The sequence below is a fragment of the Acanthochromis polyacanthus genome, chromosome 22, assembly GCF_021347895.1.
Source record: "Acanthochromis polyacanthus isolate Apoly-LR-REF ecotype Palm Island chromosome 22, KAUST_Apoly_ChrSc, whole genome shotgun sequence".
NCBI classification, from domain to species: domain Eukaryota; kingdom Metazoa; phylum Chordata; class Actinopteri; family Pomacentridae; genus Acanthochromis; species Acanthochromis polyacanthus.
The window spans coordinates 19,271,062-19,295,317 of NC_067134.1; the positions used below are offsets into that span (position 1 = coordinate 19,271,062).

At 37.3% G+C, this 24,256-nt stretch overlaps 1 protein-coding gene across 2 annotated transcripts in view; it reads right to left on the bottom strand.

Moving 5' to 3' along the window:
* Positions 1-847: 847 nt before the first annotated feature.
* Positions 848-24,256, bottom strand: part of LOC110956425 (inactive dipeptidyl peptidase 10-like) — a 64,659-nt gene continuing 41,250 nt past the window's right edge. The window contains exons 9-27 of one of the 2 annotated variants that reach the window (XM_022201899.2): positions 22,273-22,427; positions 21,265-21,362; positions 21,055-21,178; positions 19,986-20,024; positions 19,804-19,911; positions 18,498-18,589; positions 16,809-16,856; positions 16,597-16,715; positions 14,970-15,017; positions 12,585-12,683; positions 12,368-12,437; positions 11,117-11,245; positions 10,968-11,033; positions 9,202-9,256; positions 8,667-8,769; positions 8,226-8,284; positions 5,012-5,084; positions 4,720-4,793; positions 848-4,511 (exon numbers count right to left, since the gene is read on the bottom strand). In XM_022201899.2, the coding sequence (XP_022057591.2) occupies positions 4,383-4,511; positions 4,720-4,793; positions 5,012-5,084; positions 8,226-8,284; positions 8,667-8,769; positions 9,202-9,256; positions 10,968-11,033; positions 11,117-11,245; positions 12,368-12,437; positions 12,585-12,683; positions 14,970-15,017; positions 16,597-16,715; positions 16,809-16,856; positions 18,498-18,589; positions 19,804-19,911; positions 19,986-20,024; positions 21,055-21,178; positions 21,265-21,362; positions 22,273-22,427 (1,688 nt within the window). In that variant the 3' untranslated portion in view covers positions 848-4,382. The remainder of the gene's footprint in view (positions 4,512-4,719; positions 4,794-5,011; positions 5,085-8,225; positions 8,285-8,666; positions 8,770-9,201; positions 9,257-10,967; positions 11,034-11,116; positions 11,246-12,367; positions 12,438-12,584; positions 12,684-14,969; positions 15,018-16,596; positions 16,716-16,808; positions 16,857-18,497; positions 18,590-19,803; positions 19,912-19,985; positions 20,025-21,054; positions 21,179-21,264; positions 21,363-22,272; positions 22,428-24,256) is intronic. The other variant, XM_022201900.2, reaches the window with a different exon arrangement.

The window sequence follows — 24,256 nt, forward strand, 5'->3', positions numbered from 1 at the left end:
TAATCAGGGTGGGAGGACACCTTCAGGACAGGAGGGGAATGACAGGCTCTGGAATGGAAACGACAACAAAGCATGACCAGAAACTCGAACACAAGAACAAACCAGGCTCTAAGTTCACTTTTATCACGACCCAAGAACACTTTCTAGATGATTTTTTACATTTTTCATCATTTTTTGCCACGTAATAGATCAAATAACTAATCAATTTATGGAGAAAATAACCAAACAGTGCAAAATAGTCAATAGAAGAGATGCGAGATTTTTTTCATTTCTTTGTTAAATGTGACAAACTGAGCATGTCTGGGTCTAACTACATCATCCTGGGCTGAGTTTTTGCGGTTTTACAGATGATTAACTGAGAAAATAATGAACATATACTACAACTGATTGACAATGACTTATTTTTCATACCAAATAATTCAAATAATTGGCGGCTGCAGCATTAGTTTGTTACTTGGTTGTGGCAGCAGTTGCATTCATTGTGATTCTCCAAAAAAATATTAACAAGAAAGCATAAAAAGCAACAAAAACATGAGAACAAATGAGCCTGCAAGTTTCTTTTTCATTTCTTGACAATCAGTGTGAGTGATTTTTTTAAGGAAGAAGTCTAAATTCTAAGATTGCAGCTCCTTGAATGTGAATATTTTCCTGGTTTCTTTCCTGCTCTGTGACAGTAAAAAGAACATTTTTGACTTGTGGAAACACTGACTGATATTTTTCACCATTTTACACACCAAGCAACTTTGGAGAAAATGGACGGTGGAAATAGCTGGTAGATACCCCAGTTGGTCGCCGGTCTGCAGAATCGTTTGCATTCATTGCACGAAAAACACCAATAAGAGAACAATCAGACTGTAAATTCACTTTTAATAATTCGAGTCCAGCCTGTGGCTCCTTCATGGTACCTTTAATAATAAAACGGCCAAAAAATACAACAAGCTTCTTGTCGTTCGTTCATTCGCAACGTTTCCCCGCCAAAATAAAACCCAGCTGCAGTGGTGGTACAAACACCACAGCTCACGCATTGTTTCTTCAGACTGGATGTCTTCTCTAAATGAATTAAGGTGTTGGGCTGCCTGTTGGGTTGTCATGGCAACCAGCTGCTAGCTACATGTATCATCACTACCAGCACGGACTCTGTTTTCATGGCAGCTCCAGCCCTTTTCCTCCTCTCCTCTAAAAGCACCAACAAGGACAATCGTCGCCGCAATCAGTTCCACTCGACAAGAATCTGGCGGCCATAACTGTAGCGAGGAGCGCTGTGCTGCCTTTCTTTGCAGCACTTTATAACCCCCGAAAAATAGCTTACAGCAGCTGGAAATGCACAAAAGATGCAACTGGAAATTGGTGCAAATACAGGAGATTGCAGCCACACCAGAAAACGGTTGGAAAAAAAATAAGTGGAAATTCAAAAAAGTAAAATATCGGTCATTTTCCAACAGCTGGAGCTAATAAAGTCATTTTCCATAATAATATTTTTTTAGCAAATATTACATGAGATTATTTGTATGTTTAGACTTTTTAAAGTTTAATGAAGGATATTTAAATGTGTAAAACCAAAGAAATTATCTGTAATATATTTACATACGTCATGAGATATTCAGAAAGATAAATAGTAAAACTGTATTTTGACAGAATACCAGTGTTTGCATGAGACAATATGGGTTTTTGGCTTTTTAACCTTGATCAAAGGATTTTTCCATGGGTAAAACAAGGAAATCGCCTAAAACATCCAATAATAACAGATCATTTATTGATAGATGGTGATATAAACTGAACTACCAGCGCTATTAATAATCATACATTGATGAACACACATTTCTGTCCAACACTTTTGTTGTTAAAACTTGTGCAATTATACAGATCTCTCATTTATACAACCAATATTTCTTTTTCTGGCAATGTTCATAAATTTGATTAAATTCCAGAAATATATTCAGTGTTTAACTTGAATTAAACAGTTCCATCAAAAAAAAAAAAAAAAAAGAGTAAAATGGAAATATTTCTGCCATTATAAGTTTTCAAACGTATTTTTAGTTATACAATCTATTTATGTCAGTATATCTCATTAAATATGTATAATTTCCTTGTTTGTACATGTGTAAATATCCTTTATTAAACTAAAGATAAAGTAATAAATTTAAGGCAAGACAGTATTTTAATTAGGGGGAATTAATGAGTGTATGAGTTTTTTTACTCTTTATTTTACAGTATTTTTAAGCGTCCCAGCTCAAGGAACATGACCAGTTATTTACATTTTTTTTAAATGAATAATAATATGAAAATATTTTATGACAGCAAAAAAAAAAACTAATTGTAAAGATAAACTTAAGATTCTAACATGAAATCGATTTGTTTTTCTTTTTCTAGTGTGGCAGCAAAAACACTGGAGTGAAATATGGTTTTATCATGTGAAGAGATAAAAGAAAAAGACATTAAGTGGCCTAAAACTACATTTTGTACAAAATGCATTAAAAAAAACAAAGCTGACTGCAATTACCTAAAAAACAACGACGTCGTTTTTACACAACAGAAGATTTATAACCTGCAAAGGACCCGCTGCAGATTAATTTCCCCTTAAGTCATATTTCATCCCAAAATGTTGCGACTATGAGCAGTTTGGGTGACATGAATTCAATCCCATTAAACTCCTGTTCACCTTTAAGTGCAACGGACGACAAAAACCACCAACAAAAAAGGTGTAAAATGACAAATATCTACTTATAGAAGTAACAAATAAATAAGCCCCATTTCAATGCAGACACTTGACAAGGAGATCGAAAGCGATAAAATATCAAAACAGAGAACATGTAAATATACATGACAAACTATTGTTTAAGTTCAACCTTTAGGACGTTAGAAATGTGCTAAAGGAAACATGAAGGTAACAATATGCCCCCAAAAACGTCCATGAAGTCGGGACTTACTCTATAAAACTCATTTTTTAGTATATTTCTCACTGGAAGCTGCTTTTTCAAATGATTTCACGTCTCACTGACAGGACAGATTGCTGTAATTTGCATCCAACTTTCAATATTTCATGAAAGATCCTGCGGTCGATATTATGCTCCGCTAAAAAATCCAAACACACCGACAAGGAGCTTGACTTATGAAAAAAAGATGAAAACATTCATTTTCACACTCAAATTCAACTTTTGCCTCCAAATTGGTTTTCCAACACAATTTTCGGATGAGGCCGGATTTAGTTTGCATGAGAATGCACAGTTCCATTGAGTATAGTGCAAAAACCTATAATAAATTACTCAAACATAAGTAATTAACAATGGAATTATTTTTATACATTGTAACACTGATTTGTGCTTTATTAGTCACAAAAGTCCAACTAAAGTCACACTTTTGCTTCAAAATCAATGTTGTTCACATGTTTTAATGATTAAAAGTAAGGAAACGGGGCCGGAAGAGGTTTGTCTGAGAGAAAAAAATGCAAATTTAAGTATAAAATGTTAATCAGAGAGCTCAGTTTGTTTCAATTTACATGTAACTGAATAATTTTTGACTTCATTGACGTTTTTTTTTTTTGAAACTTAAAAATGATCTTTAATGTTCCTAAACACAAAAAAGGCTTTGTTCATGGCGGATTAGGAGAAATACTACAATACCCATGATCCTCAGGGGCAAATATTTAGTCAAATATGGGTCTGATTTCTATTAAAAGTGATGCAGAATTAAACTTTAAACACTGTTTCGGGAGGTTAGATCAACAGCGCTATCTTTGGTAGAACATGAAGATGTGTGACTGGTTGTTTCTTGATGAAATGCACCCTGGGAGATGTAGTTAACTTCTCAATCTGAAAATTTTATGCACCAAACTTTTACCTTTGAGTTTTGTACAAAAGAACCAAACATTTTGTGTTGCAGCTGAGAAGCTAATCTGTAGAAAGTGATGCTAGCAGGTCATTTTTTTCACTTTTTAATGTTGAGACAAAAAAGCTATTAGCATGATCTAAATAAGAGGACCAAGAATTTATAGGAATTTGATATTTGAGGAGACGAAGAAATACTTAACTGATTTAAAAGCTAATCAGTGACAGAATTGCACTTAATTGCAGCTGAGTTTCAGTTTTTATGCTAATTCTGCTAAATTTTGTGAAGAGCAGCCTGCAGTAAGTGCTCGAATTTGAAAAATCCCCCAAGAAACGAAGCATTTCTGAGCTCCGCCTGGACAACAGAGGCGATGAAACTCCCCGTGAGCCAAACTGCTGCTGTTTCTACCGAGGTGACAAACTTGGTCTGATGTGTTGAGAAGAAGCTTGTTGAGTCCATCAGACGCTGTGCTACAGGTATAAAACACAAACTCGGTCTACCGGGAGGGGGGGGGCACGTACGCTCAGGAAAAACACAGCGGTAACCACGGCAACGCCTCAGTCGTCGTCCCGTTGGTCGAGCAGCGATGACGCATCGTGCAGACATCCTCTGAAATATCCAACCAGGGACTGAGTGAGCTGGATCTGGCTGCGTCTGGACAGGAAGTGACCCTCATCTGGGTAGATCTGAAAACACGAGAGGATTACTCACAATAAAATACAGGATTTTGACACTTTCTGTTCACATCAAATATAGATTTTTTTACTTTTGTGTAGGTTAACAGACAGATTTAATACTTTTGTGTGATAATATCCTGGTTTATATCCAATATCCCCTGCTTCAGTTGACATGTTTTTACGAGTTAACTGTTGTTCTGCAGAGCGCAGTGATTACCTGCATAGTGTAGTTGGCGCCGATCTTTATCAAGTGTTTGATGAGCTCTGCTGAGTGCTGGAAGTGGACGTTGGCTGCAAATAAAAAAAGCATGCAAATCAGTGTCGGCGAGGTTAATTCAACAGCCGGATAAAAGCTCTCATTAAGGCCACGTTTTAAAGCCCTGCACTGTGAAGAGGCTCATTTCAAAAGAACACAAACAGCCTGATAAAAACCACCAACGCCTGCCTGCCTTTAGTAAACAACACGATGAAGATGACATGTTGTGTTTCTGATGGAGGAGATGTCGTACCGTCAGCGGTGCCATGAGCCAGAAACAGAGTCCTATCCTGCAGGCTTTTCATGCTGGGCTGCACTTTGGAGGTCTGAAGAAGCACAGAAAGTCAGATTATTGAAATTGTGGGCATCGATAGCATCACGTCAAAGTCACAGAGTTATCAGAAAAAAGTTTAAGTAACTGAAATGCGATGCTCTAACACTCTGCCAAGTGGAGCTCAAGTTAAAGTGAGGTGATTAAGGGAAGAAGAAAGATTTCAAACACAAATTTGCTGGAAATGTCACTCATTTTAACTTCCTTTGGGAAATTTAAGACATGTTTTGATGGAAACAGACAAATAATACATAGAAAGACGCAAACAGACAAACGAGGATGCAATTTTTTTTTTAAAGATGCAAAAATAGCAAGAAAGTGCAAAAATAACAGCGAGAAATGTGACAGTGACAGAAAAAGACGCAGAAATTTACAGATGGACAAAAAAAGATGCAACCACGAAAAAAAGAAACAAAAAAGCAAAAATGACAAAAAGATGCAAAAATAACAGGCAAAATGAGATATACAGATACATTTTATTTTTTCAAAAAGACGCAAAAATGAAAAATAGAAGCAAAAATAACAACGAAGTGCAAAAATAACAGCTAGAAATGTGATGCAAAGACAAAAATTAGACTGTCAGAAAAGATACAACCATGAGAAAAAAAGACAAGAAATAAGGGGAAAAAAGAAAAAATGCAACAAAAAGATGTAAAAAAAAAAAAAGGCAAAAACGAGAGATGCAAAAAAGATAGTAAATGCAATCGAAATGCAAAAATGTCAGACAAGAGACAAAAACAAAAATAAATGTAAAAATGATGCAAAAAATAAAATGACAAAATGACAGACTTAAAGGACACAAAAACAAAAAGATGCAAAGCGAGACAAAAAAAACCATTTATAAACACAAAAGGTAAAGAAATATAAAAATAGGAGTCTTACACACTATCATTTAGATTAGTTTAAATATTAAGGTTTAGTTCAACAATTTACTAATAAATACGCCAGACAGCGGTTTTAGAAAACAGACTAGAAATCTGCTGTGACAGTGCAGCTAAAGACAGAAAATTCTTGCAAAAATGAAACCAATAAATATGCCTGTTAATGTTCAGATGTGCAGAACCACACTGTCAGTAAGTTCAGCTCTGTGGGAAGCATTTAGGTTTGACGCTCGAGGAACAGGAGGTAAACGATCTCCTGTCACTCATCAACCGGACGTTTTCTAACCCATTTCTGTGACGACGTCCTGCTGATTATTGCCTGATCAGATGGTGTCACATTTCCCTCCTCTGAATGTCATTAAAAGCCTCCTCCTGCAGCGACGGACACAGAAATAGAGCCGTGGCCCAGTTAAACAACCCACTTAGAGGAAAAACACACTTCAGCTGCAACCTTCACTTGGAGGACGACTGTGCTATGTTGTTTTTAGCTCACACCGCTGGCGTTTCCCCGTTTCTCCTGTTTGTGTTTAGTGAGGACGACATTTGGAGCGTCGACGCTGGTGGCCACTTTATTTTTACCACACCGCCACTGTTTTGTTTGTCAAGTGAACCGAAGCAACCAAGCATTTTCATTAAGACGTGCAGCGGCCTGTTTTACAGAGTTCTGTGACCTCCATCTGAGCAAAAAACCTGCATCCTGCGGAAAGAAAATTGGCTTCAATTTACACTTAACCATCTGAACTCCTAGCAGCAGTTTCTGGGAGGTTTTTTTTGGGGGTTACTGTTGTATTTTTCCTCACCGTGGGTTCATTTCTCCCTGCAATATAAAGTCCTGTACCTTCTACGGAAACAGAACAACCATGAAGGACAGAGGAGATGTCTTCAGTACAGAATAACACAGAGATAAAAATGACACAAACAAAAAGAGATGCAACCAGGACACAAAAAAACAATTACAGATGAACACAAAAAGATGCAGAATAGCACGAAGAAACGCAGAAGCAACAGACAAAAAATACAGACACAAAAGAACGCCAAAAATGACAGTCACTGAAAGAACACAAAAATAACAAAACAATTATGCAACAGTAACTTAAAATGGGGCAAAAATAATGTGCAAAAATGTGCAAAAATTCAAAAGCAAGCAAATAAACCAAAACTACAGATAGACAAAAAGATGTACAAATAACAGACAGCAACTGAAGATAGACACAAAAGAAGCAAAAATGTCACAAAAACAAAAAACATGAAGATGCAAAATAAGAAAAAAGTGTAAAACAATAAACACATACAGACACATACAAAAACGACACGAAAAAGAAAAAATAAACGAATATACAAACAGATGCAACAGTTATACAAAATGGGAAAAAACAAAAAACGCAAAAATAAAACGGAAATTACATGTAGACACAAATAGATCAAATTTAAAAGATTTTTAAAATAGACAAAACTAGAGATACACAAAAAGAAGTAAAAATATCAGAAATATGAAAAACAAGGGACAAAAACTACCAACATATACAAAGAAAAATTAGCCACATTTGTACTGCTACTACTACAATAAAAACTGAGAATACTACTGACAATACTAAAAAAGTGACAATACTACTGCTGCTACTACTGCCATCAAAGCTAATGCTAGCCAAATTCCAACTACTACTACTGGTTGCTACTACAACCACTTCTGCAGCTATAGTACTACTACGACAAATACTAGTCCTGCTACTACCACCACTACTACTACTGCTGCCACCACTATTACTACTACTGCTGCTACTGCCATTGTTACAACTACTACTTATACTATTGCTACTACTCCTATCAAAGCTAATGTTAGCCACATTAGCCACACAATGCACTAACAATGTGGATTTTCCTATCGCTGTGGGGACATTACCATCAATAATACACTGGGTGTTCAGTTCTTCAGATGCTGGTGGTGCAGACTCTTGTGTTCACTCTTGCAGCAGAACTTTTGTGAAGTTTTGCTCCTAGCTTAAAGGTTTTAGAGTTCAGCAGAAAGTCTGATTGATTCACCTGGAAGCAGTGAGGAGGGGGGGGGAGCTACACGGAGACAAAAAACTACCAGTAAACTAAGAAAGAAGCCAAAATAACAGACACAAACTACAGATATTAAACTACTTTAGCTTGGGGTGAGAAATGAGCCCACAGTGAGAAAAAATGTGAAACGGCACACAAACTTCTCTGAGTTCAGAGAGTTTAAAGATGGATAATGGGTCGAAGCAGCTCACTTCGTATTTGCTCTCCTTAGTCGAAGGCGAACCGAAGTATCTCTCTGAGGAGGCCGAGGCTGGAAGAGAAGAAAACAAGAAATGTTGAAGGAGTAGTCACCACCACCAAGAAATGATGTTTAAATGTTCACTTTCAGCGCCTATAAAGTCATTTTCCTGCTCTGCCTTAGTTTGAAGTAGACCACAGCACCACATGGCTCTATTAAGCTATAATGACATCCAGCAGGATTCTCAATCCTGACAACTGAGCAGAGCTTTTTATCCTAAACTTCAATAAGACTGGATTCCCCACAGCAGAACCGGAGGGTAATTAAAGTCACATTACCCTGACAATACGCATGAAAAAGATCATGTAGGATAAAAAGCCACGGCGCTGCAGCAGGAACAGAGCTAAAAAAATATTTCCCTGCAGCACTGAAGCTGATCTGAGTCCTGGCTCACCATACAGCGTCCAGTCGGTGATGGGAGCCTGAGCTGCTGCACATCTGATCGGGTTGTCCGTGGACCTCAGCATCATCAGGGCGAGGTAGCCGCCGTAGCCCTGCTGGAGACGCTTCAGGTTAGCTTAAAGAGCTACAGCACACATGTTTACAGTACGTTATATAAAAAATGAAGTAGAATATTGATGCATTGCCCCACTAGCTGCGTTATATTCTTGTAATAATTACAAGTTGGAGCGAATTTTACAACTTCTTGACATTTAATGTGTAAAATCTAAATCTGCAACACTCCACCTACGTACTACAGATAAACAATTCACTCTAAAACATAGCAGAGTGGGAGGATAAAGTGGAAAAAACAGAAACACTCAAGTAATTTATCCCACAACAGTGTTCAGATCACTTAGAGAGGTCTCCATAGTGGACATTTCTAAATGTTTTCGTCTCTCCTTTGCCTCATAAATGATCCTGTTAGCATTAACCAGGTGTTATCTAAAAACTGAAGGTCTGGTTAGTTCACAGTCTGACCCACGAACCTCTCCAAAGACTCCGACACGAGTGCGATCGATGAACGGGAGCCTCGCCAGGTGTCTGGAAAAAACACAGAACAGACATCGTTTTGACAAGCAGACAAGGCGTTCTATTTTTACATTTTGTTCCACTGAGTCAAAGCAGCGTGAAGGTCAAAGGTGGAAGCTACAAGGAATAACTAACTGGAAGAACGTGAAGCTTACACTGATCATGTGAGACAGCATTAAATGAGTGTTAGATCAGATCACGCTCTGTGGCACAAACTGCATTTTGTGTGTTTCATGCAGCTTCGTCTTTAGGTAGATGAATTTTAAGTCTTTGAATATTTTTTTGACAGCTTTTGACTGCAGCTCCCCAAACTGAATCCAAGTTTTTTTTCATTGTTTTAATTTAAAAAAAAAAAAAAGCTCAACAGAAATGCAGCTTTGAAGATAACGCGATTTTAAAACTGCTTGGTCCTACTGCCGTATATTTCTCCCTGAATTGTGCTAATCTCAACAAAAGCTGCTATAGAAACATAAAAATAAACTCATCGATCCTTATTCTAATCCTAAAAGTAAACTCAAAACTTGCCAGCAGGTTTGAAAGGGCTGCTTTCTTTGATTAAATTGCAAAATGAGAAAAAAAAAACTCAACTGATTTTGTACCTTCCAACAGTCCTTGAACTGATCGTGCAGATATTTCATCAAACTCGCTTGCCTCTAGGTGTCTACAATAAAAATCTGGTAAAAATAAATCTTTTCATTTAACCAGATTCTGTAAAAAACTAAAAATTTTAAGCTCTTGGGTGCAACTGAAGAGCCATGACTGACTCGGCTGTGACCAACAATCCTGTGACTAAAATTTGCAGAGTTTTCGTCTATGCAAATACAGCATGGATCGAAAAAGATAGGAGCAACTGTTGGGAGACAAATTCAGTATGGTGAAACATCTCTAGAGTTGGTAGAAATGCAGAGCAGTGTGGAAATATCAATAATATGTAAAGCCTCCTTTTTCCAGTGTTGGTAACAGCCGTGATCACTTGAGAAAATGTTAGACATGCTATTTTCAGGATTTTTTCATTTTTGTGAAATAAAAAATGCTCTTTTTTTTTTAATGATTTCTGTCAGTGTAAGTTCATCATACTGCATAGAACACATTTCTGTTTTCCCCTTACTTCTTGTCATGGTTTTTCTGTTTCCATAGAGGTGCAGGACTTCATATTGTGGTAAAAAATGAGCCCACAGTGAGGCAAAATGTGACAGCAGCAAAAAATACAACACCAGAAATTGGTCTCAGTTCAGATGCTAAATTACCCAATAAAGGGATTCCAGCGCTGGGGCTGCGAGTATTTTCATGACATGGTTTTGAAAAGACCTCCTTCCTTTTGGCAACACCCCAAACTGACAAATTCACATCTAAGAAACTTATACGTTCATACTTTTCTGTTGATCAACGAAGTATATTTACATATTTTTAATCATTATTATGTGTAGCATGCAGCTAAATTCACATCATAAATAACACCGTCTTCACCACAACACTTAGTGGATTCATTTTCCTTTTTGCTGGAGATTGCTGTTTTAAACCAAGAATTAAGAATCTCAGCAGCAGAATAAACTAAATAATAAATGATTCTGACTGTGTTTTGTTTTGTTGGTAATTATAGAAACGATTCCCGTCTTCCTGTCGGTTCGTCCACACAACAAATCAAACAATCTGAAATCCTCCTGAGCTTCCACGCTGATATGAACAGACGCTGCAGGCTGGACCAGAGGCCGGTTTTACGTACTGCAGAGCTGCGATCTGGTCATTGGCGTCCACGTCGCCGAGCCGGTGATGAACCTGCTGTAAGATCCTGAGGAGACAAAGACGAAGTCACAAAGTCTAATCTGGAGCTTCAGCGGCACAAATCCTGCTTCAAACACCAGAAGTCTTCACCTCTGACCCCTGAAGCCAGAACCCCTGCCGTCCAGCCGGGCCACGATGACCTGATCTGACCCGACCAGAACCTGATCCCAGTCCAGCCTGAACTCCTCCGTCACAGTCTGGTCGCCTGGAGAGCTGCCGCTGTCGGACCAACACAAAGTTAACTCCCCTCTACGCTTAAAGAAACACTTTCTCACTGTCATTTTACATCCAACGGACAGAGTTTCAGAGGAATAAACTGCATTTTTTGCCAAAAAACTGAAAATGAGTGTGAACACTTGATAACTAAAAAACTGTAGATAGACAAAGTTATATTTCTAGACACTTTACTGCACAAATTTCACACTTCGCTGAAAATGTTCTGCTGAATTTTGAACTTTTATATGAGTTTTGCATCTTTTGTAGCTGCACAATTAATCTAACTATAATCATAATTTTGGCTTTTTATAATCAAATGATAACTGAAATATTGATGTTTTAAATATTCTGCTCAAATAAAATGGTTCATTGACAAAATACTTTTTTAAAATCTAAATATTTAGTTTTGTGACAAACCGCTGCAGTTTCCTCTGCAAATGACTAAAGTGCTATCAAGTCTTATTTTTACTTTTTCTCTTTGTTTCGCATATTTTGCTCATTTTTTTATGCATTTTGTAGTCGTTTGGGTCTTTCAGTGGTTGTTGTACATGTTTTTTGCTCGTTGTTTTCCTTCTTTTTTAGTTCTTTCACATCTTTATGTAGTTGTTTTGCATCTTATGATTGTTTTGAACCTTTATGTAGCTGTTCTGCATCATTTAACGACTCTTTTGAACCTTTCTGTGGTTCTACTAAATGCGTAATGGTTAATTTTTTCTTCCGCTGCCTAAAAATACTCAAGTGTACAGGGTCGGTCCAGGACGTGAATTTAATTATCAGGAAACTTCTGACATAAGTAAAACGCAGTCTGTGTTTCTGTTTGTGTTGTGCATATTATCATGAACCATGAACGTGCGTCACTCAGCTTTATTAGCATTTTATCAACATTTATGTGGCAGTTTTACAAAAATGCAGGTTTTCTTGTTTTATAATAGTGTGTGTGTGAGGATGTGACATTTGTGTTTCCTTCTGATTTATTTTCACAGTTATTGAGTAAAAATGTGTCCAACAGCCCGCAGCTACAGAGGCGTGTTTCACTTTCACTTGTCCTCACCGAATTTGGCCTTTGAAGCTCGCCGATTAATACGAATGGAAAAATGCAAATGTAATAAAGCAGAGACGACTTACACAATTAGAAGGAGGCCGTAGAGGGACGACTCGGAGAAGTCTGGAGGATAGATGAGCTTCAGAGGCAGCTCTGTGAGGAGAAACACAGGAGAGGTGACCGATGGAGGATCGGAAACACAGAAACAGGTGCAAACAAGCGCAATTTACTCTGCTAGACGCTCAATTAGCACATGAAGCTCACACGCTAACACAGCTGTTCACTGCAGATAATTCCTACCAAAGTTGTCATTAGTGATCATCCGGATTTCAGTCTGAACAGTCCTTCTGGTCTCCAGCGCAGATCGCAGAGGGAGGTTCTTCTCCAAGATGAAATAGGCTGCGAATGACAAACCCAGTTTATCATCAACAGATGCAGCAGACGTCCATGAAAGGCACTGAAAGCTCAGACATGGAATCAATGAGATTTGAGGTGGATTGGCATCTTTTTGTGCTTGTTTTGTGTCCCTGTGGTTATTTTGCATCAATCTGTGGTTGTTTCGCATTTTTTGCGGTTCTTTTGTGTTTCTTTGTGTTCATTTTACATCTTTTTGTGGTTCACTTGCATCAATTTGTGGTTCACTTGCATCAATTTGTTGTTGACTTGCATCATTTTGTGGTTGACTTGCATCATTTTGTGGTTGACTTGCATCATTTTGTGGTTGACTTGCATCATTTTGTGGTTGACTTGCATCATTTTGTGGTTGACTTGCATCATTTTGTGGTTGACTTGCATCATTTTGTGGTTTTGTGTTTCTTTGTGATCATTTTGCATTAATTTCTGGTTGACTGGCAACTTAATGTGGATGTTTTGCATCTTTTTGTGGTTGCTTGCATCTTTTTGTGGTTGTTTTGCACTTTTGGTGGTGTGGTTGTTTTTCATCAATTTGTAGCCATTTTGCATCTTTTTGTGATTGTTTTGCACTTCATGTGGATATTTTTCACATGTTGGCTGTTTTACATATTTTGCAGTGGTTCTTTATCGTTTTGTGGTCGATTTGTGTCTCTCAGGTCATTTTGCATATTTTTGTGGCTGATTTGCACCGAATTGTGGGTAACTTGAATCGTTTTGTAGTTGACTTGCATATTTTTGTGGTTGTGTTGCATTTTCTTGCGACTCACTTGCACCTTTTTGCACTTTCTGTGGTTGATTTGCATCTTTTTGTGGGGTTTTTTATGTCTTTTTGTGGCTTACAAGAATGTATTTGTAGTTGTGCATCAACGTGTGGTTGACTAACATCTTTTTGTTGTTTTGTCTCTCTGTGGTCATTTTGCATCAATTTGGTGGTGTGGTGGACTTGCATATTTGTGATTGACTTGCAGCTTTTTGTGGTTGTTTTGCATCTTTTTAAGTTTCTTTGTTGTTTTAAATAAAGTTTTACCTCATCTTATGTTATTTTCTAAATGTCCTGTTTTGTTGACAAAAATAAAACAACAGGGGTAATTCCACCTTGAATTCACAGTTATTAACCTCATCCTGTCCCTGCGTGACAGAAGAAGCTTTCGTTTCGGTGAGTCAGAGCGTTTCAGGATGACGAGCAAACACAAATGATGCAGTTTGTGCTCATCGAGTCGTGTTTTCTCTCAGAGAGGCAGCGAAGGTGAACTGTGGGGTCGAGCAGAAGTAAAGACAATACAGACAGCAGCTCACATGAAATATTCAGCTCTTCATGCAGGAGCCATGAAAGGCAGGACAGCGTTTTTATTTTATTACCATAAATCTAAAAAGTCGGCCAGCGTCCTGCACGGTACATGCATTAATAGAAAGAACATCTGTCAATATGCATCGCTTCATGGTTCTTCTGCAACTCGCTGTGGCTGACTTCTATGCTTTTCAGTTGCTTTTGTGGTCTTTTTGCATCTTTTGTCGGTGACTTCTAAATTTTTATGGCTGTTTTGCACCTTTTTGGAGTTGCTTTGCATCTGTTTATGTAGTTTTTTCGTATTTTTAGAATTGTTTTGCATCTTTTTGTATTTGTTTGGCATTTTTGTGGTTGTATAGCAGCTTTTGTCATTGACTTGTAATATTCTGCGGTTCTTTTGCATCATTTTGTCACTTTATTGCATCATTTTGTGATTGTTTTGCAGCTTTTTTAAGTAATTTTACATCTTTTGTATCCCTCTGTGATTGTGTAGCATCTTTTTGTTGTTTATCATCCCTTTGTGGTTGTTTTGCATCTTTTTAAAGTATTTGTTTTGGCTTTGACTTGCATTTTTTCATGGTGGAGCATCAGCTTTTGGTTGTGTATCTTTGTGGTTGCTTTTCATCTTTTCACGTCCTTGCTGCCTTGCTGTGTCGATGGACAGCAACACAAACCGTTCAAAGCAGTTTTCTCTTCGTTCATCTTTTCCTGCACATTTTGAAATAAATGTGCACAGCAACACTGACGATTTATGATGAAGAAGAAATGAAACGTGCCCAGTTAACGTGCGATACAAAACATATTTAACATTTTTAAACGTGCAAATTACCAGCACAGTCTGGTGCCGCATCAGATGAATCAGCTGCTCGTGTTTCCACACAAGTGATATGATGACGCTTAATTGCTGCCAACTATTTTCCATTTCAGAGCAGACGCACAAAGACAAAAATGGCTTCACACGAAGCAGAATAACGTCTACTTACAGTCCACGTTGTCGAAACTTAGAAGCAGCACAGCTGGAACTCCGGGACCTGCGATGAAAGAGGGCGAAATATGACTGAAAAATGTGCTGCTGATCATTTTCCATCCTGTTCTGAGCGCGTGTCGACAGATTCGGAGGCATTTTTCACCAAAATGACGGCCGATTGTGGAGTGATTATCTAAAAACCAAACACGGGGAAGCAGATTTTACTTTTATGCTTCACCTATCAGTGCCTATTTATTCACATTGTGCTCTTTTTCAATAAATCTAAGCTCATTTTGTCTGATATTTCCATGTGCTTTGTGTTTCTTTGATATCTCGTCTCAATGCCTCTCATGTCTTATGTAACAGACTGAATAATCAACTCTTCCATCGCCTCCAATCATCAACAAACCTCCTGTTGACGTTTATCTCTGCAGGCTCAAACACTGCACTGATGTGATTATAATTACCCACAGTTTTACCTTTTTAATGGCACTGAACACATGGAGCATTTCTGGCCATAAACAAGAGCTTCCAGTAAACAATAACATGATTTTTACAATATTTTTGGAAAACAAATCTTGAGATCCTGACTACATCTTATTGTATTTTATTAACATTTTATTCACATTTCACTGGTAGTCCACGTGTTTAACTGTGTTTCATAGTCTGCTGTTTAAACTGTACAGCACATTGCTTCATCTGCTTGTTTTTAAAATGCTCTTTATAAATTAATTTCTGTTTATTCAATCGACTGAATAATCAGGTTCTGCAGAGGTTCCCATCATCGACAGAGCTCCTGCTGATATTTATCCCTGCAGGCTTAAATACTGCACTGATGTGATTATAATTAACCACAGTTTGACCGTAAGCAGCTTATGGAGCTGCTGAAAGTTACACAACCTTCACTGAAAACATGGAGAGTTATGGTATGACGACACGACTATCACAGTCCTGATCAGCTTTGGAAGGCACAATGGAAATAAGTTAAGACTGGGAAATCTGTAAAACAATGGTTCAAAATGTATTCATTATTTTTTTATCCTTAGTGCAGGAAATAAATGAAATTATATAACTTGCAAATAAAATAAATACCTGTAAATAAGGATGTTTTTGTTGATTTAAATGCAGTTAAACTGTAATTTATGATCACACACTGTAAAAAAAAAAAAAAAGACATCACTATTCTGATGTGGATAATTTAGACTTTTTTTACAGTTAACATGTAAATTAATACTTTTTTCTGGAATTTTACTCAATATTTTATGTAATTAAACAAACCTGGGAAATAGAAAATAGAATATTCTGCACAACCCAAATGCTACAGAAGGTTCCCTCCAATACATATAATAATATAATTTAGCATTTTTCTTATAAAATTTGCTTCAAGCCAATTTACTTTTTGCAAATACGTATAATAAAGTGACTTTAAGTTGAGATTTAGTTACGTTTTCCAACCAAACAGCACATTGTCCTTAAACGACTTCGTTCAAGGACCATCAAAAAGTTAAAAATCGGAAAATTCTTTCTGCTTTCAGGTGACGTTTCAACAACAGAACACGTCTTTAAAAGCTGCTGACTAGTTCTGGGGTTCAGAGGGTGAAGATGTTCATTTTAGAAGTACGTAGTTGGTGAATTTCTCCGACCTCGACAGTGCAGGATGGCGTGCTGAGCATCGGGGCTGACGTCAGCGTCGAAGAAGGTACAATTCTCCCTCAGATCACAGGTGAGGCATCGCCGTGGAAACAAGTCGAGTGTTGAGACGCTGTCGAAGGAAAGAGTTGACACGAGGTCAAAAAAGCAGAAAGAAAGCAGTGACTAAGGCCACGTTTTTACTGTTACTGGTAGTGTGTCCCACCTGTACAAGTGTCTTTGTGCTGCGGCGCCGTCGGTGCGCAGAAAGTATCTGTGGAGGAAGCAGAGCAGCTGAAGTAGGGCAAGGTCACGGAGCCACTCTGCTGCACTCGTCACTGCGTTTGCTGTGGCTGCTCGGCCGTAAACACACATTTATGCCATCATGAAGGCTGCAGCTCACAAAGGAAACTCAGCAATAAACGATTACTTAGATTTTACTGCACAACAGACACCATTACTCCACCAAGGAGTTATGTGATGAACGTGAATCTGTCTGTGAGCGACATTACTGAAAACAGATAGGATCATGTATGGTCGCATCACGTATTGTAATGTATGGTATTAAAACGAGGCCTATCTTCTCTTGTTGTATGTAGCATCCTGCATTATAATGTATCATATTTGAACTTATCCCACCATATAGCAACGTATCAAACATCACATCACGTTACTGAATGTTATGATAAAATTGCCATAAATGTGACATTGTAGCACATCTGACTGTTACACAGCATATTTTGGATTGTATCATTGAATCAAATCTTGTTATAACTCCACCAAGGACCACGCTGGAGTTATGTGACAATTAGCGTAGGTTTGTCTTTCCATCTCATGTTCTTTCAGTGCGCAACACTCAAAAACGGATTTGGTTTAAATTTTCAGGGAAGGTCAGAAATGACAAGGACCAAGTGATTAGATTTTGGCAGTTATGCAGCTTAGAGTCTGGATCCACGGATTTTTTCAAGATTTCATTGCCAGATAGCGTCATGTCATCACTGTAACCATGACAACAAGTGAACACTACGTCAGCTGCCTGCTGACATCACATGATTATGATCCTACTACAAAGCCATCACTGCCGACTTATCGGAATTTATCTGTCAGAAATTATGCAATGAACAACTGATTAAATTGTGGTTTTGTTTGAGTCCCATCAGTTACCACCACCCGCTACATATTTAGGTCATGCAATTCGGTATCAGTACATAACGTACACACACCTGTGCTCAGTGAAAGGTCATTTTTTATTTAAGATTTCAGCCATCAGAAATGATTCTTCTTCTTCTATTAACTGGGAAAAATGTCAAAACAGAAACAAACCCGATTCTGTGAATTGGAGAACTGCCTTCTTGTCCCATCCTCTGCTAGTATTGTCAGTGTGTATTTTTAGGAGAGTATCATAATTACACGCTAGGCAATAACAAGTCGCAGTCTGTTAAATTATTCATTTTCTGAGGAGTATTTTCCAGCTGTGGAAGGCATCTGTATGTCTTCCTGTCTGTGTCTGGGCACCTGGTGTGTTTGCTGGAGGGCAAAAGCTCAACTTCAAATGCATAAACAGACTAAATCCAAGAAATAAAGTGAAATATATGAGCATGATTTGCATACGTATGAATGTACACATTTCATATTTAAAGTACTCACCCATTTAGGAAGTTTTCCTCTTTTCATTGCTTTTTAACATCGAATCGTGGTCAACTTAATTTGGCTTTTTGGATAAAGAATGTACAGAAAAGACTCTATAACGTCAAAGTGAAAACAGAGATTCACCAAGTTCAATAGTTTTGAGACATTTTCCGGCATTATGAGCATTTTTATGTGTTTTTACGCATCCACGTGACCTTTAAGGCAGAACTTCTACTCATAATTCAGTGTATTATGTGTGATTTCTAAAACTTGAACTGAGACTCACATGATCTGGTTGGTTTCATCGTAACCTACGATCTTTGTCACCTCCCAGCCTCCCGACGTCAGGTGGCGAACTTCATCCTGGCTGCTTCGTAACTGAAAGAGAATTTAGCAAGTTGTTAAGCTGCAGAATTTGTCTAAGAATCAGGAGATCTGGACGTTTCCTGTAGTATGACGGTAATTATTTGACAAGTGATTGTACATCGATGGGCATATTAGTGCTAATAGCTAATTCGGTGTACTTTAAAGGGTCCAAAGTTGCAAAAACTCAAATAAAACGAAGGATTTAGAAAAGAATAAAAGCATTTAAACATCACGTAATAGCTTGTATATTGGATTTCAAACATAGCTGGTTGCTGACATTTGGAGAAAAATTATTTAGTTCCATGATTTGCACATAAAAAAAGAGACTATTACAAAAAAGAAAAATCAATTTAACCCCAGCGGAAGCCGATATCTACAGTTTAACATGTGAAACAAGTTGCTCATCAGCTAAAATCTCGCTTATTCATATATTTAGTATAATTAAGGACACTATTTGTACTGTTAAAGCTACATTTTACATTGCACTCCACTTTTACTGCTCGTTTTGATATTCTGGTTTGATGGTACACTGCGTTTCATGTTTTAGTACTCTGTGCAGAGTTCAATAGAATCTACAAAAATTAAAGTTCTCATCGTATAAACGCAGCTCTTAAAAATATTTGCAACTTCTCAGCAACAAATATGTTAAACTAGTAGCATTGCTCCTGTTTAGTCCACAATATGTACATTTAAGGTACATTTGCAATCTTTTATCAACATTCTCTTTCCTCAGCAAAAACTCATTTTCTACAAAAACTGTAAAATATTAAAATAATTCATTAGAGTTTCTAACTGGGGTTGCATTTTCTTAATCATACTTAACATTATTGTTCATGTAATGGTCAGATAAAGGACAACATGCCTTGATTTTTGTAATAAAATATATTAATATAATAAAATAGATAAAATAACACAAAACAATAAGTTCATAAAAAAACAAAAGTAAGAAAAACTAAAGTGTTCAAATAATATATTAAGTCTGGGCTAAAATCTGTAGCAGAAAGGGTTTAAAACACAAAGACGTCTTTCCAGAACGGATTTAACTTCAATCACAGAGGAGCTGTGAGTTTGTAGAAAAGCAGCAGGTGAAAGCAGATGGAATTAAAGTCACCGGGCAGCTCTCGAAATGATAAAATCACCTCGTTTCCCTCCGAGAAATAAATCCAGCCTCAACGAAGAGACTTCTTAAATGATTTCTGCTGAGATTGGGACACAAAGAAACTCGCCTTCTTGGTGAACATGGTGATGTGGTGGAAATCTCCCTGCCCTCCTTGTTTCACTGGCAGCGTGAGGAAAAACCTGCTCCTGTCCTTGGAGAACAGCGGTTCTTCACTCTGCAAGGAGTCAAGAGTCATGTGATTCAAAGTCATGTGGTTTTTATGTCGTGGTGTTGTGTATTCGGGTTTACCTGTCTGGGCAGCCAGGTGTCTGAAGAGTCCTCGTGTCTCTGAATGAAAGAACAGGAAGTAAAACACAACAGCTGGCATCAGTACCTGTATCAGGGGCTTTATTCAGATGCATACAAGGTTAACAAAAAGCACATTAAGTGGTTAAAAGAATCGTTCTACTTTCTTTTACCGCATTGTACTCAAGTATGAGTGCCTGATTGAGTACATTTTTTCATATAAATGTGATTTGGATGATAGACACATGTGGTTGGTGGAAGTTTGTCAGCAAGTTATTACTTGTAGTTTACTCTAAATTTTAATTTTTACACCATTAGGCCATGCAGGAAGACAGGAAATAAAAGAAAGACCTTTAATGTCTTTGTGCAGTTTGTTTACATGTAAAACAAGCTGCTTATTAACATTACTAAAGACACAAATCATTGCAAAATTATTGTTTTACATCTGTATTACAACTATTTATCAAAGGTTTAAATAAAGGCTTAGATTCAATTGTGACTTTATACTTTAACTATTAATCTTCATGTAAACCGTATTTAAATTGTTTTATGTCTGTTAATTTGTGCTCTTCTCAGAAGAGATTTTAATATAAAAAAATGAGCAACTTCTGAGCAGTAAATGTGGAATTTATTGGTGCTGCTGTTGGTTTGCATTAATACAAATCTTTTTAAAGTTATTGCTACAGTCTTTCTATTAATTAAAGGTCACTTAAAACTGTCACCACCAAAATATAAAACTGAAATTATACAAATAAAATGCTTAATTCACTTAGAAAATGTTTTGTTTGTGCTTTTATATCTAATGGAACAAAGGATTTCTTTGGTTTAATGCTTTGATTCTCCAGAAAGATGTTTCTATTGGTAGAAGCGGGATGGACAAAATACTAGAGATGCCTAATAGTGGTGCAAAACTATTGGACACGCTCAACAATGACCAGGAAGTTCCTGCACAAGAAGAGAGCTTCACTTGTGTTTTGATTTAGAAACCACAGCTACAGTTATGAAACATTTTCTCTGATATACTGCAGACGTTTGTACGTATGAAGGCAGGAAATTAAATCGGATCCACCACCTGAAGACAGGCTCCGACGGTGGCGTCACACACGGTCAGCAGCGAGGCGTTTTGTGGCCGGTTGATCCACCTCACGGCCAGATGAGTGTTGCTGATCCACTTCACCATGGTGATGTAGAAGTCCCTGCAGAGGAGGAGCGGACAGGATGGTCACAGCAGGAATATTGGGTCTGTATTTGGGAGCATCTGGGTGATTTTGTGCGTCTTCACCTGAGTCCGAGCTGATCGGGAGGCTGCAGCTCCTGAGTGTGAGTCCCACCGAACAGGTTGACGACTGACAGCTTCACCGCAGGGTTCGTCTGACCGGCCTGACAGAAGGAAAGACATATGCAAGTCTTTATTAATCCCACAGCAGGGAAATCTGTATGGAGTCACAGGAGTGCCACATCAAAAATATAAATAAAAATAAATAAATGTGGAAATATAAAGAGAAATAAATAAAAGTGGAAATATAAAGAGAAATAAATAAATAAAAGTGGAAATATAAAGACAAATAAATAAAAGTGGAAATATAAAGACAAATAAATAAATAATTAAATGTGGAAATATAAAGAGAAATAAATTAATTAATGTGGAAATCAAAAGAGAAATAAATAAATAAATAAGTAAATAAATAAATGTGGAAATATAAAGAGAAATAAATAAAAGGAAAAAAACAGAAAAGGTAAAACACAAAAATTTCCTTTTTTGTTTATTTATTTCTCTTTGTATTTGCACATTTATTTATTTCTCTTTATATTTCCACATTTATTTATTTATTTATATTTTGATGTGGCACTGCTGTGACTCCATAAATCTGCACTGTCACAGCAGGAGAGTGCAAAAACATAGGAACATCAGTAAGAAATAAAAATCCTTTTCCTCTGCATGCAAACTAATACTACTGCACATATCTAGATATTAAAATACTGTGACGTTGAGTTGAGATTATTATAGGTTTAGAGAAATTAATATTGTACAGAGTTTTCAATATAAAATAGTCCAAATTCACAGATTTAAATGTGTTGATGTGAAATAAGTCAATTTTTATGTTTCAAACTACCTTTGCTGATTGCGGTTTGATTTCTTCAATCGTACATGATATTTTGTTCATGTAATGGTTAAAAAAAAAGCAAAATGTCCTAAACTCACTGTCTGAGCCAAGTAAAGTTAATTTTGTATAATTTTGATCCAATTTCAGTGTTTGTTTTTTTCCACATTTTTTTAGTTCCAGCTCACCATTGGATAGGGGTACTGCAGGCCTCTGGGGTAGGTGCTGCCGGTGAACTGGGGCAGAGCCATGTTGGGAACCAGAGAGTCATTTATGGTGAGGAAGGCCAGTCTTTCTCCGTCAGGCGACCACCAATGGGCCAAGTGTGAGTGAAGAATCTCCTCTGACAGGACAAACACAAAAACATCTCCAAACTATTTCCTATCTGCTTTCAGTTCACCTTTATTTCTTGTTCTGACGTGATAATCTTCAAAGCTCCAATGACGATACGATGCTCATTTTGTCAGATTTAAAATAAAGAATGTGCTCGTTGTTGAATTCAGTTCACGTTTTCTGGAAGCTGTCAACTGCTTTTTCTGCATCATGACAAAAAACAAGTCAAAGACACAATTAAACCAACTAGAAACTGGCAGTTTAATGGGAAAAATGATACTCTAGCTGCTCATATCATTCAGTTTCATTTTACAAGATTTTCCCCCAAAAGAGGTGTTTAATTTAATGCAGGAACTAAAACCTACATTAATATCTATTCAACATTTTGTCTTCAAATTGCATGCTTGCTTACACAATTGTAGAAAAACCTCCCGTTTTTTCCATCAGCAACTGTTCAGCAACTTTAATTTTCTGAAGCTCAAGCTTTAGGCTAAGTGTCTCCATTTGCCAATAACTGGTTCTAAATTACATTGTAATTTCTAGCTCATGTTTCAGGAGATTATTCTGAGCCCCAAAAACCAATCTTTCAAAAAAAAAAAATTGCCAGAAAAATGGAGAGAAAAAAAAAATCATCAGAAGTTTGATTTTCTGACTGTCCTTGAATCAAACATCTGTGATAGAAAACAACCAAAATGAAACTAAAAATCAAGATATTTCACTAAAATGACTTAAATTGCTACAGGAGGTCTTTTCTGTTAACTATGGAAAATTTCCTTCAAAACTATACATGTATTTTAAACGATACTGAGATTTTAGATCAAAATTATGACATTTTCTCGCTTTATTCCACAGTTGTCATTCAAGAATGCACCAAAAAACTAAATGAGACGATAAAAATGCTGCTTCTGGTTGCGTATATTTTTGCTGAAACTTGTTTTGCTCTTTAACTGTCAGAAAATATCCATCGTAAAGGTTACCACACAAAGTAAAGCGTAAATATGCAGCTCGCAGTGACTCTGTAATGCTCCCAGACTGCTCTCTGTGCAAACTGCAAACACCGTCAGCACATTACTCAATGTGTTTACACGGCGACTTAATGGATTGCCGAGGCTTGTTGTTGATTTTCCATCGCCAGTCTGTCGAGTTTGTCTAGTCTGCTCTGCTGCATTTTTAATACCAAAGACAAATCTTTGAAAAGCCAGAAGATTCACGCTGAAACCTGAAACTGTAGCTTCAACCAAAGACCACACAGCGTTCGTCTGTTTGCCTCCTGGCAGCTGAAAAAGGCGGAAAAACCTCAAACTTTCCCCAAACTGGACATTTCCACCAGCTGCTATCATCAGGATATTGACAGATGCATCAAAAACTAGCTTTTCTACATTACTCCTGCTGGAATTTGCATGTTATTATGGAGGGACGAGTGAAAAGAGGTCAGTAAGCCAGTGCAGCTTCAATGCAAACTGCAGATATGTCAGTGTCACAAATGGACTCTGCATGTGTTCAGTTTGCTTTAATCAGCCAAAAAGAGCCAAGAAAACACATCTCATGCTGCACATTTAGTGCAACCATCCATCTTCCAGTGCATATGTAATAATTTATCCACTTAAAAGATCTCTTACTATGTAAAAGATTGCATAAATTCGGCATTGTTCACACAGTTGATGTGTTTAGTGTGGTCGAACAAGCAGCCGAGGCCTCTGCTAACAGATTAAACCATCATTACAGGGTTCAATATTCATTTACGTAATGCAGCGTCCTCAAAATGCTGCCAGGGATGAATCAGGAATACAAAAATAATCACATTTAAAGGCCCAAACCATCATAATCAGCGTGTAATCT